The sequence below is a fragment of the Pleurodeles waltl genome, chromosome 5 (assembly GCF_031143425.1).
Source record: "Pleurodeles waltl isolate 20211129_DDA chromosome 5, aPleWal1.hap1.20221129, whole genome shotgun sequence".
In the NCBI taxonomy this organism is placed as follows: domain Eukaryota; kingdom Metazoa; phylum Chordata; class Amphibia; order Caudata; family Salamandridae; genus Pleurodeles; species Pleurodeles waltl.
The window spans coordinates 1041159923-1041178547 of NC_090444.1; the positions used below are offsets into that span (position 1 = coordinate 1041159923).

General features: G+C 44.5%; 1 protein-coding gene across 3 annotated transcripts in view; it reads left to right on the forward strand.

Annotated features, from left to right (window-relative positions):
* Positions 1-18625, forward strand: part of SHPRH (SNF2 histone linker PHD RING helicase) — a 746219-nt gene that overhangs the window by 357094 nt on the left and 370500 nt on the right. For all 3 annotated transcript variants that reach the window (XM_069235239.1, XM_069235238.1, XM_069235240.1), the window contains exon 13: positions 8496-8752. In XM_069235239.1, the coding sequence (XP_069091340.1) occupies positions 8496-8752 (257 nt within the window). The remainder of the gene's footprint in view (positions 1-8495; positions 8753-18625) is intronic.

Sequence of the window (18625 nt, forward strand, 5' to 3'; positions counted from 1 at the left end):
AAACAACAGACTGGCAGTGAAGGAGGTATGTGTGGTAAGGTACCCTGTGAGGGGGCTCTTGAAAATACAGAAAAGGGGCACAGAACCTCCACTACATATATAAACCTATATGTCCCAATTGTCAGAAAGGATGACTCCCTCAAAGCCACTATTGGAAAGTCCATGGAAGGAGCTGTGGAAGAGGTGATAGTGGAGGGAGATTTGAATCTAGTGTGGGACCCTGGTTGGGTAGGGGAAGCTCAGGAGGGCACAGAGAACTTACCCAAGGGCTCGAGATGTCACTTGGCACATTGGGGCCTGAAGGACGACCGCTTTACTTTACAAACGGATGACAGGAACTTTCCTTTTTTGCCAGGTGCATAAGTCCCATTAACGAATATATTATGTTGTTATGTTCTACCCTTAAAGATGCAGATTACTATTTGCAGCTGTTGCGGATATCTCAATATCAGACCATGGCCTTGTTGAAGTCAACTGGTGTGAAGGCCCTCTTACGGCCACTGAAACCCACTTTCAAATCTCGACGAACATATTTAGAGACAGTGGGATGAAACACGAAGTGGCCCAGTTGATTGCAAACGTTTTCAAAATAAAAAGGAGATACCCCAATAGCAACTAGCTAGGATGCATCTAAGGCAACGACAAGAGCGAGTCAATGGCGGTGATGACTGCTAAGCAAAAGGAGGCCAATCAGGTGGAAGATGATCTGGTTTTAGAATTAGGTTCCCTAGAAAAAATTGATCAACAGAACTCCCCCATTAAAACATGTAGGCAACTAGCAAACCAGAGTGGGTAACTGAAACGTCCTCCAGACAAACAGGGCCAAGAGGTCACTTCTGAAATTGTTCCAGACTTTGTATGATAAAAACAACAACATAGAGGCTCAATTAACCCCTCATCTATGTGTCCAGAATGCTAGGAGATACGTAAGGAAGAGGGGACATAGACCAAGCCGCTCATGACAGACTAAAGGTCGCATAGCAGGCTTGCGCTCCACTCCGGGGGTTTGGTTGCCCAAACAGGAATGAGCAAGTGGTGGCCCCACTGGCAGGAGACAAGATACAAGTGCAACTACAAGTGCTGCCAAGAAGGTAAGCGCTCCCATTCCGGCTGCGTGTACTGACTCTGGTAATCCAGAGGCAGCTCTGTTACCCCACGTGATGTGCTGCAGCTGCTCATCACAGAATTTTTTCACTCTGGTACCTCTCACACAGCCTGAGCCGCAAGTAAATGAGAAAGCCTGCAACCTGTTTTCTATGGATAAGGGCAGCAATGGCAAGGCATTGATGAGGGAAGAAAGGCTTTTAGCCTCTGAAGCTACTCAATGTTGTTTGAGTGTTGAGGTCTCTGGGGCTGGGACAAAACTTAGTGTGGGTGGACTTTGCCTTCCAGTGTCTGCGGGCAAGTTAGATGTTAATAGTGGACAGCTTGGAACCAGTAGCTTACTGGGACCAGAACAGCCAAAGCAGACTGACTGTATGACATGCCCGGATGACCCTCATGGAAGGGGGGGTTCTGATAAGCTCCCAGGAGTGTGCACAGAATTAATGTATGGAGACAAGTTAAATCACTCACCAGAGTTTGAATATTGGTTTGGATGTGGAAGACGTGCTCTCAGGGTGAAGAAGTCAAAAGTACCTGCCCATAAAGTTGGTCCTGCAATTAATAGCAAAACCTCAGATCTATCCCGAGAAGGAGGGGATAAACTTTATAGGGCTCAGATTATAACAGCCTCAGCCCTCGCCCCAGCAATGGCAGAGCAAGTTCTTGTCAAACTGTGGCTAGTGAAAGTAGCCTCTCCGCAGCACTTGGGGCCACAGTTAAACAGCGGAGACAGCCATATAACAAGACTGAAGGGAAGCCCGCAGCCCTCTTAACAGCGAAGGATAAGGATGATAAGGAAGGCAAAGATTTGAGACAGTTGCCTTGAAATGGGACTACTGCAGATGAAAGACCTAGAGCCATACTCATTTATTTTGGAAATTCCATCCTCAGACAGACTATATATCTGAAGGCATGCCTGATGCGCAGCGCTGCTATAATGGTCTCACTTTCCTCGTACGCCTTTACTTTTGTCATACTACAGGGGGGTGTGGGTGGAGACTCAGACAGCTGATTGTGCCTTTCCAAGCTGCCCGGGGCAGAGGCATTCCTGTTGGCCCCTGCCAGTATCAAAACCAACTTTAAGGGCAAAACCAGAACCTTTATGTCTGAAGTCTTGGCCAAGAAGTCCTTGGATAGTTTGACTTCCTCACATTAAAGGGGATTACACCGGGTTTGGGGTCAGGTATGGGAATGGTTCTCTGGGTCAGGTTCGGAGGGGGCGTAGGGTGTGGGAGAGGGGAGGGTTCACACTGGGAGGTGGGTTCCAAAAGGAAAAAGATACAAGGGGTCAGAGATGACGATATTGTCAAAGCAGCAATGGTAGGGAGTGGGGTGCAGTGTGACAGAGAATGGGAATGGAAAAGTAAAATTAAGGGATGGGGTTGCACCGGACATGCAAGCAGTCTACTTGATCAATGTTGTTTTGTGCGGGTGGACAAATATGACATGTTGTTAATATGGCGAAATTATGTATACCTACTGTAAATATTTGTGGTCATAATGACTGGGCAAAAATGAGAAGGATGGCAGAGTCTCTGAAGGCCCTTAAGGCAGATCTCTACTGCCTCCAGGAAACTCGTATAGATAGATCCAACAAGGATCTGCTGGAAACGCTGGGCTTGTCACTGGTCACATGCTCAGCTCACGGCAACAAAACCTGAGGGGTAGCCATTCTTGCTTGCAGTAGGCCATGTGATTTTAAACATTGGTATGCATTGCTCTGCCAGTTAATTTGGGAGATGGGCTATTGCAGAATGTTCATATGGTGGAGGGTCTTTCTTGTTATACACATTATATGGGTCAGTGTTGGATGAGCCTGATGTTTTAGACTATCTCTCTGCAGAGCTAGTGTTGTGGCCTGCCCCATATATGTTATGTGGATGTCAGCTTAAATGGATCTAGGTATAATCATAGTGTTGTAATGGGCCCTAAAGTTGGCCGCAAGCCACAAGTATTTAGGGCATTTTGTAGTTTACAAAAGGAGATTGACCTCGCAGATGCTTGGCTCAAGCTGAAAGCACTTGATCCCAGTTTCACCTATTATTCTGCCTCTCATGGCTCTTTTGCAGGTGGACTATTTCTTTTTAACTGCTAAACTAATAAAAAGATGCTTGAATAGAGCTGTTTCCTCGGCTTATTTCAGACCACAACCCCCTGGTTTTAGAGCTATCTTTAGAAGGGTACACAAGAAAGGGCTAGTGTTGGACCTTTGAGAGGGGTTTTCTTGCTGATCCTACTAATATTCAATGGATGAATTTGTGAATCCCAGAATTTTTTTAAACTAAACATAAGGAGTTCCCCCTTATCGGTGGTCTGGGACACTTCTAAGGCAGGGGTGCTGGGGCAAACCCTCAGGTTTAGCTTAAACCGCCAGAAGCAAGATTAATTATGCAATATGGAGCTATATCAGGCTCCTAGCAAGTCAGAAGCCCTCCTTGTTAAAGCTTTAACGGAAGGGTCAGATCCTGCCGTAGCACAGCAACAAATAGCGCTAGCTAAGGCCTTGGTTAGCGGAAAAATAGCTAAAAAACTGCAGAAAAGTATTTAGCTAGACACCAGGAATCCTATGAGTTCAGCAAACTGGTGGGGCACCTATTAGCAGTTTGTACGGGTCAGAAGGTAGCTGCAGGTTACATCAACAAAGTTAAAAAACATCTCTGGTCACATGGCCTTGAATTCCAAAGGTATTAGGGAAGTTTTTTGGTGTTACTATGAGGGGCTTTAACAGGCGCCATCTCTAGGGGGCGAACAGACTACTGTATGGATGAATTTCTGGGTAGTGTGGCAACAGCTAGGATTACGCAGGAGGGACAGGATTTCGGAATTGCCTTGTGGAAAGGCTGCAGGCACAGATCAAATTCTGCTTGCATTCTACAAGGCCTTTGGTATGTTGCTTCTTTCATATATGCTTGAGTTGTTCTTGCTAGTACAGCAGGGACAAAGGCCTTTGGAGTCTTGGTTGGTAGCCAATATTGTGATTTTCTTGAAGAAAGGGGAAGCCACCCCACCGATCCTCGATCTTATTGTCCCATCACTTTAACAAACAGTGGTTCAAAAATGTATTCCGAAGTTCTGGCTGCTAGGCTAGGTCATATTATTGCCAAGTTAGTGTCTGTTAATCAGCACGGATTTATCCTCGGAAGGGATACTACTGTTCACATTTGCCAGGCTATCATGCTCTTCGACGCAGCTAAAGTTGCAAATTAGGTAATGGCTATGGCCCTGTTGGATGCTGAAAAGGCATTCAACAGGGCCAATTAGCAATATCTTTGGAAGGTAATGGGCTCGTTTGGGGGACATGTTATATTAAGGCAGTTCAGGCTATTTATCTTAAGCCGGTGGCTCAGTTACAGATGGGCAGTCTGGGCTTACGCAGATAGGAAGGGGTACACAGGAGGGGTGCCCCTGTTCCCCCTGCTGTTTGAACTGTAAATCGATCCCTTTATTCGAAAACTGGAGGCCAGTCAAGCAATATTTCCGGTACATCGGTGGGACATGAAAATTCTAGCATATCCGGACGATGTGACAGTTATGACCACTGGCCCAGATATAGTTATACAGGTAACAGAGAGGGCAGCTGCTGAATTCGGGGAGTTTTCAGTGTATTTGTTAAACAGCAGCAAGACACAGATCATAGTGAACTGACTAGTAAACACTCAGGAGGTTCGGATGGTTGAGCATATATTTAGGGATCTGTGTGAGTGGTAATGTAGATCAGATAGTCAAGCTGAATCTTACTCCAGTAGTTGGAAAGACTAAACAAGATCTTGGGAGATTGAATAATTTACAGTGGTCTATTATGGGTCGACTGTAATTTGATCAAAATGTTATTTTTGCCAAAGGTCTTGTATATCTTCTCAGCTATTCCATTAGAATTTAGCAATTCTTGGTTTAAAACGATGGATGCCATGATTTCCAGATTTATCTGGGCATAAAGCAGTACAAGGAGGGCAATTAAATATATGTCATTACCCAAGGAGCAGGGTGACTTGGCACTTCCAAATTTGGAGTTATATCTGCTTGCTGCTGCCCTCCAATATATGAGACAGCTCGTTGGTAGCAGATATAAAGGGCAAGGACTCTATGAGCATACACCTGATATCTATCATCTATTAATGGGGCAGAAGCTACAGGCTGCCTCTTAAGGCTCACGGAGCCAGCTACTACAAGAAGGTCCATTTTAAAGTGTTCGGTGCTGCCTTCAAGAACTGGTTTGCTTAGTGGAAGAAAGCGGCCTTGGTAGTATAATTTGTATACTCCAGTTTATATGAACCCACTGCTACCCAGTATCTTTCACGATGCTTGCTTGGCAAGGTAGCAGAAACAGGGAATTTTAAAATTAGAAGATTTCTATCAAGGTTTTAGCTTGGCATCATTTGATGAGCTACGTGAGAGGTTTAATTTGAGTCACAGAGATGTTTTTAAATACCTACAAATCTGAGATTTTTTACAATGGAAAATTGGTGGGACAGCTGGGTTCTCAAAATAAGTGCTCCTGGAATTGTTGCAGGGTCCAGGGGAATGCTCTGTTAGCCAGGTACAACAAATATACAACTCCAAAATGCCTGATGACCCTGAGAAGCATAGTGGCAAATGGCAACAAAGGTATGACTCTGAGGATCTCTATTTTTTGAATCCTTGAAGCTGAGCCACACTATACTTTGCTCCTCGGTATTGCTGACACTGCATTATAAAACAATCTTTGCCCTGTATTTTTGGGTGGTACCGGGGGGACGTATTTGGAAATGGTGTTTAGCTAAAGAAGCAGATTCAATACAGATTTTCTAATTGCCCCAAGCTGGACATTCTCAAAGTGAATGTAGCTAAATTTAAGGGGGATGTCTTAAATACTGCTTTGATTCTGATGCCTCAAATTATGCTCTCGGGAGTATTGGAGGCAACAAGTGCCATTGGTGGTGAATTATTATTATTCATTGCTATGGCGGAGGTATGTATTTGTGTGACTGTCTCCCGGCTTCGCTCTCAACCCCTGCCTTTGCATCAATGGCAAGGCTGGTTTCTTTCAGTATTTAATTTGGAGATTGCACTTTATGAACACAAGGGGAAGAAGGCTCAGCGGAAGGGGAAGTTGATCTGGGGACTCCTCTTAGACTGGGTGCAATGCCAGCCTTTTTTTAGGTCCCTATCTAGGTTTCTAAGGACTCTCAGTCCTTTTTTTTTTATCAGACTATAGGTTGCCAGCCTTCCTACCTAGCACTTTAATGCAGGTCCGTCACTTTCACCATCATATGCACTTTAAATCTCAAATTGGGAGCTATGTAATCGATATTCTACACCCAGCGCCATGCAATAATGAATTACTCATTTGATCATACCGGGTAAATTGTTAGAAGTGGATTGGAAAATAACTTGACAATGTAATGATATTTTAAATATATTAGGATGTCATCATGACTGACTTTTTTGTGTGTGGTCCTTTGTATCCCCTTATATCAAATATTTAATCTCTATGTATATATCTGTTTGTGATGTATTCGGAAAGTATCAAGAAAAGCATTTAAAATAAAAAAAGAAAAACAGCAAGCCACACATTACTAAAGCTTCTGTCAAAATACAGGTTTTGTCCATTGTAGAAATCTTCAAATACAGGGATGTACAAAATGCCAATCCTTTATTTAACCTAAATTAAGACAGTTTCCACCTTTGTCTGTGGACATTCCTTTGTTATCTCCAGATCTATAACTTCTGTTAGGAAAGACACTTCATTTAGTGGACATCATGAAAAGATGCCTCGAGTTCCATCTGAATACAATCAGAAAGTACTGGGCACAGTGAGGATAAGGAACAACGGCCTATGAAAAGTCCCGGGTATTCATCAGAGCGATTAAGATATTGGATCCCTATTCAATTGGTGAGCATATCTGCATGGAGGTGAAAGAAGGGTTACTTACCTTTACCATGCAAAAGTAGTAGCGTAGGTGTAGAGAATCATATCACATAAACTCTCTCACAAAATGGAGGTCGAGTCCGCCCTAGTACAATCATCTTGCCATGATGTGTAGGAACTCGATGATGAAACATGCCACATTACGTGGGTGAGGTTTCTTTATCCAGAACAACTGGATCTGGTTTCATAGCTTAGTGTAGCCAAAACTGAATAAAATGTATAGTTCTGTAATGTCAGTGTGCCACGTACTTTTGTATTTAGCTGTGTTAACTATTGGAGGATGTACTGTATGCTACCCGTTCCTCTTTATCTCTCACTGTGATTAAATAACTGCTCCTCACAATGCACTATAATATGGACGACACTCCGGGCAACACTCTTCGTATGAGTGTCTCTTCCAGACATTGGCAGAGCTGCAATATATTGGTCATACAACACTTTCACTAAACAGTATGGCTTTCCGTTTTATTCCGTAGCAGAATCTAGACAGGCAGTGCTCAGGAGATTCCTACATTAAAGTATGCTTCTTCCTAGTTTTTTATTTTACTGCTTGCAAGTTTGTAGACAAAAGGTTTGACTCCATGGGAAAGGATAAAGATGAAAATGTATGTGAGTCCCTAAAATTCTCCAGCTTTGGTATGTTTCATAGGTGAACATGCAACCCTCCCACTTCCCTTGAGGCTATATGTTTGCTTTCCCTCTGCATTGCTGTGAAAAGGCATGATGAACTCTGGCGGGATGGACACCGCTGTATATAAGATTTTGCTAGGAAATTGAAGCCATGAAAGGCATCACAACTGTAGGCACAGGTTGATAATTTGTTCTTTCTCCTGGACAGAATTTCGTGTAGGATGGTTCTGTCTCATGTTACAGTCTAATGATGTGTGTGAAACATAACACTTACCGACGAGGCAGATTGGGATTACTAGTTTTAACAAAAATGAAATTTGTGCTCCTGCTATGAACTACTTTATTTCATATGAACTACTTCATTTTAGAGCTTAAAAGTTTGGCCAATTGTTCTGAAGCAGAATGAGTCGTGGAACAGCTCTTCACTGAATGTGACACCACTCCCCTTAAAACATGATTGATGTGTTTTATATTGGAACAAACCACAGGCTTTTGCATAAGTCTTACTACACTGTAGAGAATGACAAAGACTGATTCACTGGAGGTTCAGCTGTGGAACGTATTCTGTGAATGTGTAAGGAAAATTGTGAAGGGCCAAAGCCAGTGGAGAAATGCTTTGAAGGCGAAGTTCATACGTGTCCTTTTCAGTACATAGACAGTTGTGTAGTCTGTGATTTCGCATCCTGGTGAATTGAATGAATTGTTTCTGGCAATTTATATTTATTTGGTGAATTGAATACATCAGTTCTAAATGTTATTGCCAACACAGAGCAGGAAGAAAAAAATGTGAATATCTCTGTGGTGTCTTATTTGCTACTTGCCTTTTGGTTTTGAATTGTGTTTCATTTCTTAGATCCAAATCCCTCCTCAAACAGAGGATGTTCATTGGCTTCACTTCTCGCCAGTTGAACGGCATTTCTATCATCGTCAGCATGAGGTCTGCTGCCAGGATGCTCTTCTGAAACTCAGGAAGATTTCCGATTGGACGCTCAAGCTAGGCAGTCTGGATAGAAGAACAGTCACCTCTATCTTGTATCCACTGCTGAGGCTGAGGCAAGCCTGCTGCCATCCTCAGGCTGTCCGTGGAGAATTCTTGCCACTGCAGAAAAGGCAAGCTCAGCACTTGTTTATTATCAGTGATGAGGTAATTTGTGTATGTTGTGTAATGCTTCAAAGACTAGTATAATGCAGTATTGATGAAAGCCTAAAGTACTGATGTATGTTAAGAACACATTGGATCTTGAACTGAACTGGTAGGTATTAGAGTACGAAAACATCTTCGGAATGGACAGATAGAGATCAGTGGCCTCTGTTCTTTGGTAGCATGTCACCTTTCTTTCAGTCTTTTGGAGCTTCATGTAAACCTTTTGGTCCTGAAAGCCTTACTGCAGACCATCAGGGGTAGGCTGGTGCGGGTCCTCACAGACAACACAACCACTATGTGGTACTACATCAAGCAGGGCCAGGGCAGTGAAGTACACAGAGATAATGAGCATGGCCTGGTGCGGGATAAGTCAACTTGATCCTCTACAGACCAAGCTTTCTGATACATTGTTGTTTGTTTTGTCTTTGGCCCAGCAAGACATTTCTGTGGTCACAGTTAAAGGTTACACAGTGGCCATTTTGGTCTTCTTGTGCTTGCCAGATCAACGTCTCTTTTCAAATTGCCTGTTATTTGCTTCCTGAGAGGCTTAACACCCATTTCCTCTGAAACCCTTCACAGTTAACACAATGGAACCTCAGTTTGGTCCTCCCATTCCCTATCTGTACACCATTTGAGACTGTGGTAATCGCTCCTTACGTTTTCTAACAATCAAAGCAGTCTTTTTCTTTATGATCATTTTTAGTGTAAGTGAACTGCAAATGCTGTTGGTGCAGCTTCTCTAAACCACTTTCTTTACAGAGAAATTATTGCTGAAGACACTGACAGCCAGTCTGGTAAATGTAGTAATGACCGTTCATGTCGGACAGTCGCCCTACCTGCCTTTTTCACTTTGCCACAACCTTCTAAAGAACAGGAGATCTCATTCTGTTGACCCTAATAGAGAATTGGCCTTTTACATTGTTCACAGATTTTGTCCGCTTTCCTGGAAAAACTCAATAATTTATTTTTTGCACAGACTGTACATGAAGGCCAGGATGCAGCCAAGTGTGTTTTGAGGGTCTGCCTGGATAAAACAGACAATGTTGCCTGTGCTATGGACGCCAATGTGATTTTCCAGCAGCATACCTGGGTAAGAATGGCCTGATGTTCTGCAAATGCCCAGGTCTCTATAATGGACATGCCATTTGATAGAGCCAAGTTGTTCGGGGATAAGGTGGATTCAGTATTGGAGTGTTACAAAGACAGCAAAGCAGTGGCTTGCTCTTCAGGGCTGATTTGTACTCACTCATCAACACCCCTACCAATACAGGGAATTGCAGGACTTCTCAAAGAACCTTGCTTATTGTCAACCACAAGGTCAGTATACCACTTTATCTGCTGCAGGTGTTGACAAAGTTCCCACTTGTCCAGTCACCTGAGCCTGGTAAAGGGCAGGATTTGTTTTTGTTTGCTTGTCTGGTGGACCATTACTTAAGAGTGATCTATCCTTCCAGTTATCTATGCCCTTCTTCTGTTGTCCATTTCCCCAACCCTCCCAAACCTTTCCCCCAAGTCTGTTTCAATTGGAGTCAGGACATGATGCTAACCTGTCCACAGATGTTCAGTCCTTGCTCAAGACGGGTGTGATTGCTGTGGTACTCGAGGCAGAGAGGGCCACAAGATACTACTGTTTTTTTTCCAATCCCATGAAGGTTGGTGGATTGAGACTTATCTTGAACTTTAAGCTTCTGAATACCTTCCTGAGGAAGAAGTGATTCAAGGTTCTGTTGAGCTTTGACCCAAGATACTGGATGGTTATAATTTCACAGTTCTTACAGTCAGCCTCACCTTCCTCCCCCACCCCCTTGGGTTTTTCCTAAGGTGCTGTTGGTGGTCAAGGCTCAGCTTCACTCTTTGGGGTTATAGGTCTTCCTGTACCACAACAACTGGCTCTTGAAGGCACTGTCTCTGAGGTAGTCTTGGACCACCAACACATGACTGTTTAGTTATTGTCTGCCTTCTGCTCCTGGCTTTTACATCAGTGAACCAGAGCCCACCTTCAACTTATGCAGTCTCATCATTAGAGTTGACAAACACAGCAAGCATCATCTTGTTAACCATGAGTGGCATCTGCATCCAAGGGTGGCACAGGGCACCTTTGCTTAGTGGAGTGTACCCTTGATGCATCTTTTCTCTACCTCACAATATGTGCATTGTTGGGCTTTCTGTGTGTTTAAGTTTCCACTTTGAATTCCTTAGGTGACACATTCCACCTTTGGGAGGAATCTTATCTCCTGAACACATTCCTACCACTGCTGCAGGTCAGGATGGAGTTCAAGATGGACTGAATACAACTCATTCTGCTAACCCCGGACCCTGCGTACGGAGTCTAGTATTCTGATGTACTGAACATGAGCCTATTCCCTCCACTTAAACAGCTCAGTCGACAACAGGTTTCTTGAATTTCCCATAGTTGGTAAAGACATTGATGACAAGGGGGGACTCGCCTCCAAAAACCTCACATAAGGCATCATTGTCTACGACACGGCTGACAAAGACAGCATCGACGAAGATGGAAAAGACACCGTCGACGAAGGCATCGTTGGCATCGTCGACAAAAGGCACTGTCGATGGAGACACCGTTGACGAAGAAGAAGACCTTATTGACGACACCACCATTGTCCATCCCATCGACAACGGAAGAAAAACAAAAGACAATAACATTGTTATCACAAACAACCGCAGACTTTCAGCCTGCGGAACAAGGAATTAAGACATATCCATCACAGGATATAATTAAAGAAGGTTTGGAAACATCCAGTTAGACTGAAAAAAAGTTTCCTCCTATATCCTTAATATCCATAAAAACAATGGCAGTAGAATCCAAAATTTTGCCAGAGCATACTTCCCCAAGTAAAATACTGCCTTACCCACGGTTACACCTCTTGGATGAGGATCATGAGTCAGATGATGAAGGTCCTTTTGGTGAGACTAGTAACCCTTCTCAGCTACGGATGAAATGCCAGGATTATGGAGATGATGACGATGAAGAATATCAGGGGTACTGCACTGCAGGCAAACAAACGAAACATTCCATCAAGAACATCAGGAGCAATCTATTCCAATGCCTGCTTCCCTAGTAGCAAATTTACAATATATGTTACTGGACTATTATTGTAGATTCTCACGTCAACTTCTGCCACACGATAAGTCATTATATAAGCCTATTTCAGTCCCCAACGCTGTTACCAGACCCCATTCTGTTACTTACAACACCAATTATCCCGACACAAGGAGTATCGCAACCAGTGGAAGAGGATGTAATATCATTGGGGGAAGATGCAGAGGAAGGACACAGTAATTGATCTAGATGAGTGGGATGACTGCCTCATTTCCATCCCTCTCCACCTCTGGCAACTTCTGGATTCTCTTCCAGAAAGGTATTGGGGGATTCCACAACCTAATGGAAAGAGCAGTGAAAAGGTTTGAGCTGCCACTATTAACAAGTGAGACAGACTGTTTCCTGTATGACTTCAAAGAGCCCGCAAAGGAGTCAGTAAGAGTGATTCCAATAATAGACTTCATCTGGCCGGAAGGGCTCAAGACCATGAAAAATCCAGCGACTGTATTTCCGGTAATTCCACGTCTTGGTAAAAAATACAAAGCTCCATACAATTCTCAAGCATGCCTTAACGGACAAACAAAACCTGATTCGGTAGTATCACAAGCAGTGGTGCTCAAAGAACCCCTCTGCACCAATCTCATCGCCTCCTGACAAAGATGGCCGCATTGGAAAAAGATTCTTGACAATGGCAGCCACTGTGGTACGAGCAGCAAACTCGCTGGCTATTTTAGCTCGTTATGACCACCAATTATGGTCGGACATGCACCATACATGGACCTTTTGTCTGGTGACAAAAAAGTAGAAGCATGCAAGATCTTGCAGGAGGGGGAAATGCGTTTTGGCAGAGATGATTGACTGTGCACTTGACGTGTCTACCACAGGATTCAGAGAGCTAGTGGGGGCTGCGGTGCTTCGCAGGCAGGGATGGCTGAAATCCACGTCCTTCCTCCCAGAAATACAGACACAAGTTCTAGACATGCCGTTTGACAGTGAATCTTTGTTTGGCAAGCATGTAGAAGATGCATTGCAATCTATAAAGACTGACACAAAAACAGCAAAGTCCCTTGGCACGCTCCAGTACCGAAGACAACCCTTTCGTGGAGCTAGGGGAATAGGAAATTATTCCTTTTGAGCAGGTTACCAGCCATATAGACAGTACCAGTCTGGACAACCACAGTACCAGTCTCAGTATTCACAGCAACAACAATCCAGACAGCCTCCAGCAGCTTCCTATAGACACGGTTCCAGTGGTGAGTTGCCAGCAAGAGGCAGAGACCGTAGAAAAAAATGACCAAATAAGAATACCGTCTGCTTCACCAACATCTCGAATAGGGGGTAGAATGTCAAATCATTTCCAACAAAGGTCCATGATGACCTCAGACAAGTGGGTCCTAGATATCATTTCAAAAGGACATTCCTTGGAATTTCTTCAGAAACCTCCAAAGACTGAGAGTCAACAAAGAGTGAGAAGGAGGTTTTGGAAGGGCTGAGACTGTCTTCCTTATAGTCTATATAAACACTGAAACACTGTGACTCACTTGGGAGTCACGTTTATAAACTCACTGCAGCTGACCCGTCTCGACCTGCTGCAGCATGTGGCACTAGACTGCTTGAATTTCAAAACGGCGGCTTCCAGTGGGCCAATGTAGGACTACGAGGACCCCAAATTTAGGAGTCATGTGTCAGTGCCTGTTTTGGTGTCGACCTTAATACAGAACCGGAAAGAGAAGGCGTGGGGCGGGGGCTGCACTTTCAGGGAAGTGGTGGCTACTTATTGCGTGAAAAATAGCCAGTGGATGTGGATAATAAATATAACAAAAGGATCAAAATATTTTTGGGTGAGTCTAATATTATACATATATTTTCAGTGCGTAACTACAAGCACCAACCCCTCCCAGAGGATCTATGATACAAGAGTGTAGACACTAAAATGTTGGTCACGCATGCACCACGTGTGCGTTTTTAGAGGTGCTTTACGAGTTTACATGTTTTTCTAAATGTAATTCGCCCTGTATTTGTCTATTGTTTCATACATTATATTCACAAGTGCTTTTTCCCACGAGTTGGGTCTAGTTTGCAAATAAGTGGCACCACACCCATAAGCAATACGAATAGCATCCCAACTTATAAGAGGGCCATGATAACTGTTGCTCTTTCGTTTCCACACGTATCTCAGAAGGACATCGGTACCATTGAATATTATATTACTTAACTTTAGTTAAGCATACCACACTATACCACAGAGCATTCAGTGTTATTGCTCCTACTTGTAATAGTCAATCAAGGAGTGATATTAGGGAGTCCATCTCGGTCTTGAAGAGGAGTCTAGGGGTAGACTCCGAAACTTGTAGACTGACCAGGAGGTAAGGTACATAGTATCCCCCACTTCCGATGCCCCTTTTTAACCATACCGTCCCTGTGACACATATTAAATTAGTAATAGTACCCAGAGGCAGGTATTTTTTTTAACTCAAATAAGACCCCACCACTCCTATCCCTCTCAAAATTCACATTGATGAACCTACATCGGTGCTCCCTCGTATATCTCTCAGTTGGTCGTAGCACGCCCCGTTCCGCAGCCTAACGGAAGGAAACCCAATGATGAAGCATGCCACCAAAGGTTAACCCTGGTGGGTTAAGGTTTTTCTACACAAAAAAACTGATTTTTTCTTTCCCTTGTCCACCCTGTTGAATCTCTTTTTTTGGGCTGGGCCTTTTTGTAATTTACTACACAGTTGTGCCTCACACAAGCTGGAAAACCTTTGTACGGCAGAGTTAAAGTCCACTATACTAGAGCTTTAGCCACATCGACAGCTCTGTTTGCTGGAGTGCCTATTCACCATATCTGCAGAGCAAACCGGCATACATTCACAAAACATTATTGCCTGGATGAGAACCATACAACAGATGCAACAGTGGGACAGGCAGTGTTAAGCCATCTCTTTAGATAAGGTGAGCCTCTGTTATTTCCCACCATCCACTATTTGTCTTTGTTATAATGAATATATGGTTACTTAGTACATTGCTTATTAATCTGGTTCAAGCCTGTGAATCTATGAAAGATCCAATACTGAAGAAGAAAATTAGTTACTTACCTGTAACTGTGGTTCTCCAGTATCGGCATATTTTATAGATTCACATGCAACCCTCCCCCATAAAAGTTAATTAAACCACACCAGTGCTACAAAATCTGAGGGCTTCTTTCTCTGTTGGGAGTGTTCTAGAGGGTGCTCTCTCCTGATTGGTTAAAGTGAACTTTGGTTCTTTTTAAAGAAAAGGATGTAGTTAGGCTAGTAATATAACCTGTTGTTCCTATTGTAGCCTATGTTACTAATATATATATATGTTTGGTGGCATGTGTAGCTGCAGATACACATGCTATGCACAGGTCCTGCCATCTAGTGTTGGGCTCGGAGTGTTACAAGTTGTTTTTCTTCGAAGAAGTCTTTTCGAGTCATGGGACCGAGTGACTCCTCCTTTTCGGCTCCATTGCGCATGGGCATCAACTCCATCTTAGATTGTTTTCTTTCCGCCATCGGGTTCGGATGTGTTCCTCTTCACTCTGGTTGTTTTAGTCGGAAAAACTTATAATTCCCCGAAATTCATCGGTATTGTTCTCGATGGCGCCCCATCTTGCATCGACACCTCGGTACCGGCGGGGACACACCTTCGGTTGCCCCTCGGGGCACCCGCGCCCAACTTGGGCCTGGTCATCCCGACCGCAAGAAGCGTCGAAGCCTCATGGACCGCACCCCGTTCCCATTCTGCCCTCGGTGCCACGCCAAGTATCCCTACACCGATCAACATCAGGTCTGTAATCTGTGTTTGTCTCCAGGTCACCGAGAGGATACTTGTGAGGCCTGCAGATCCTTCCGTTCCAAGAAGACCTTGAGAGACCGAAGGGCGAGAAGGCTACAGATGGTTTTCCAAGAGTACCAAACGCCTCGACGCCGAAGAAGAGGAGATGATCCACACTGCCATCTCCGTTCAAGGTTCCGATTCGGACGAATCTGACGTCGACCGACCACCGACAGCATGTGAGTACGCTTGCCCTGACCCAGACCAAGACCAAACAGAAGGCCTCGGGGACGCCTCTGCCGGAAGGCCATGGTTCAACCCGGAAAAATCAAGCTGTGAGCAAGTAACACCTTCGGCACCGAAAAAGGCCACAGCTGCATCGAAGTCTTCGGACTCGTGTTGTGACACAGGCTCTGAAAACATACAGCACCCAGCCATCGAGTCGAGAGCCCGAAAATCCCTTTCGGAACCGAGGCCAACAACCAACCCGGGCCTTTCGGTGCCGAAGAAACTGGCTTCGGAGCCGAAAAGACAGTCGTACACAGAGGAGCATGGACTTTCGAAACCGCTTAAAGAAAGCCATAGATTTGAGGAAGAGCTACAACAAATGTAGGATTTCGATGACAGACAAGCCAGGATACAGATCCATAAGGATACTGGCATGATCCTCACAGCACCTCCCCTCAAAATTAAAAGGAAACTGGCAGTCCATGGACGTATGGACACTGATCAGCCAAAGGCTAAAGTGCCAAGAGAGAAATCTCCGCCTCGCCAGTTTTCTCCTGCCCAGTCTCCTCCTCATTCTCCTCAACAAACTGTCTCTCCACATGCTATACCCACTGCACAGTCTCCTACACACACTATGCAGTCACACCAAGACACAGATCCATGGGATCTTTGATGACCCTGTGTCTGACAACAGCCCAGAGTGCTATCCATCTAAGCCCTCTCCACCAGAGGATAACATCTCCTACACACAAGTTTTGGCTAGGGCAGCAGCTTTCCACAATGTAAGCATGCACACGGAACCACTCGAGGACGACTTTCTATTCAATACATTGTCCTCAACACACGCAACATACCAAAGCCTACCCATGCTCCCTGGTATGCTCAAACATGCCCAACAGATATTCCAGGAGCCGGTGAAGGGAAGAGCTATAACCCCAAGGGTAGAAAAAAAGTATAAACCACCACCTTCAGACCCAGTGTGTATCGCGCAACAGCTGTCCGCAGATTCGGTAGTGGTCAGCGCAGCGAGGAAAAGAGCTAACTCTCAGTCCTCTGGAGATGCACCCCCTCCAGATAAGGAAAGTAAAAAAGTTTGATGCGGCAGGAAAAAGGGTAGCGTCACAAGCAGCCAATCAGTGGCGCATAGCGAACTCACAGGCCATCCTCGCTAGAATACGACAGGGCTCATTGGGACGAGATGAAGGACATTAATCAACATCTCCCCAAGGAACACCAAAAGAGAGCTCAGCAGGTAGTAGAGGAGGGACAGGTGATAACAAATAATCAGATAATATCAGCTGATACAGCCGCAAGGACATAAATATGGCAGTCACCATTAGGCGCCATGCATGGCTCAGGTCATCAGGTTTTAAACCTGAAATCCAACAGGCTGTGCTCAACATTCCCTTCAACCACCAGCAATTATTCTGCACACAGGTGGACACAGCAATAGATAAAATGAATAAGATGCCGACACTGCTAAAGCGATGGGAGCGCTTTATTCATTCCAATAGAGAGGGACATTTCGGAAGCCTCGGTATAGGGGAGGCTTCAGGCCACAGCCATCCGAGCCATCCACCTCACAATCAAAGCCCTCATACCAAACACAATATCAAAGAGGGGGATTTTGAGGGTCCTACAGAGGGCAATTTCCCAAATCTAGGGGAAAATTCCAATCCGCAAAGCAAGCCACTAACAACAAACAGTGACTTTGCAATCACCTTCCCCCAACACACATCCCCTGTGGGAGGAAGACTGAAAATGTTCCACGAGCAATGGTTTAACATCACAACAGACACATGGGTTCAATCAATTATCCAAATTCAGCAGTACTTGGGAGCTACACTCAAAAGGCGCTTGAAAGTCCAAGCCCCCAAAGGGTGCAATCATTCCACACCATGTTGCCAAAAATACAGCCAAAGCAGCACTACATTATCCGTTTTGTGATGAAACTCCTAGGCATGATGGCATCATGCATCGCAATTGTCCCAAACGCACGGTTACACATGCGGCCCTTACAACAGTGCCTTGCAAAAAAATGGTCACAGGGTCATCTTTAAGATCTAGTGTTGATAGACCGCCAAACACACTATTCGCTTCAGTGGTGGAATCCCACAAATTTAAACAAAGGGCAGCCTTTTCAAGACCCTGTGCCTCACGCCATTCTCACAACAGATGCATCAATTATTGGGTGGGGAGCACACCTCACCAATCACAGTATTCAGGGACAGTGGGACAGCAAGCAAAAGCAGCTACACATAAATCACTTAGAGCTGCTAGCAGTCTCTCTAGCACTAAAAGCCTTTCAACCTCTTCTGGCTCACAAACACATTTTTGTCAGAACAGACAATATGACAACAATGTACTACTTAAACAAACAGGGGGGAACACACTCATTGCAACTTTGCCTCCTAGTACAAAAGATTTGGCATTGGGCAATTCACAACAACATTCACCTGATAGCTCAATACATTCCAGGGATTCAGAATCAGTTAGCAGACAACCTCAGTCGAGATCACCAGCAAACTCACGAGTGGGAAATACATCCCCAGGTACTACACAAACACTTTCGTCAGTGGGAGACACCAGACAAAGATCTGTTCGCCACAAACCAAAACGCAAAATGCCAAAACTTCGCGTCCAGGTACCCAGACCCTCAGTCCAAGGGCAATGCTCTATGGATCAACTGGTCAGGGATATTTGCTTACGCTTTTCCCCCTCTCCCACTCATTCCATTTCTAGTCAACAA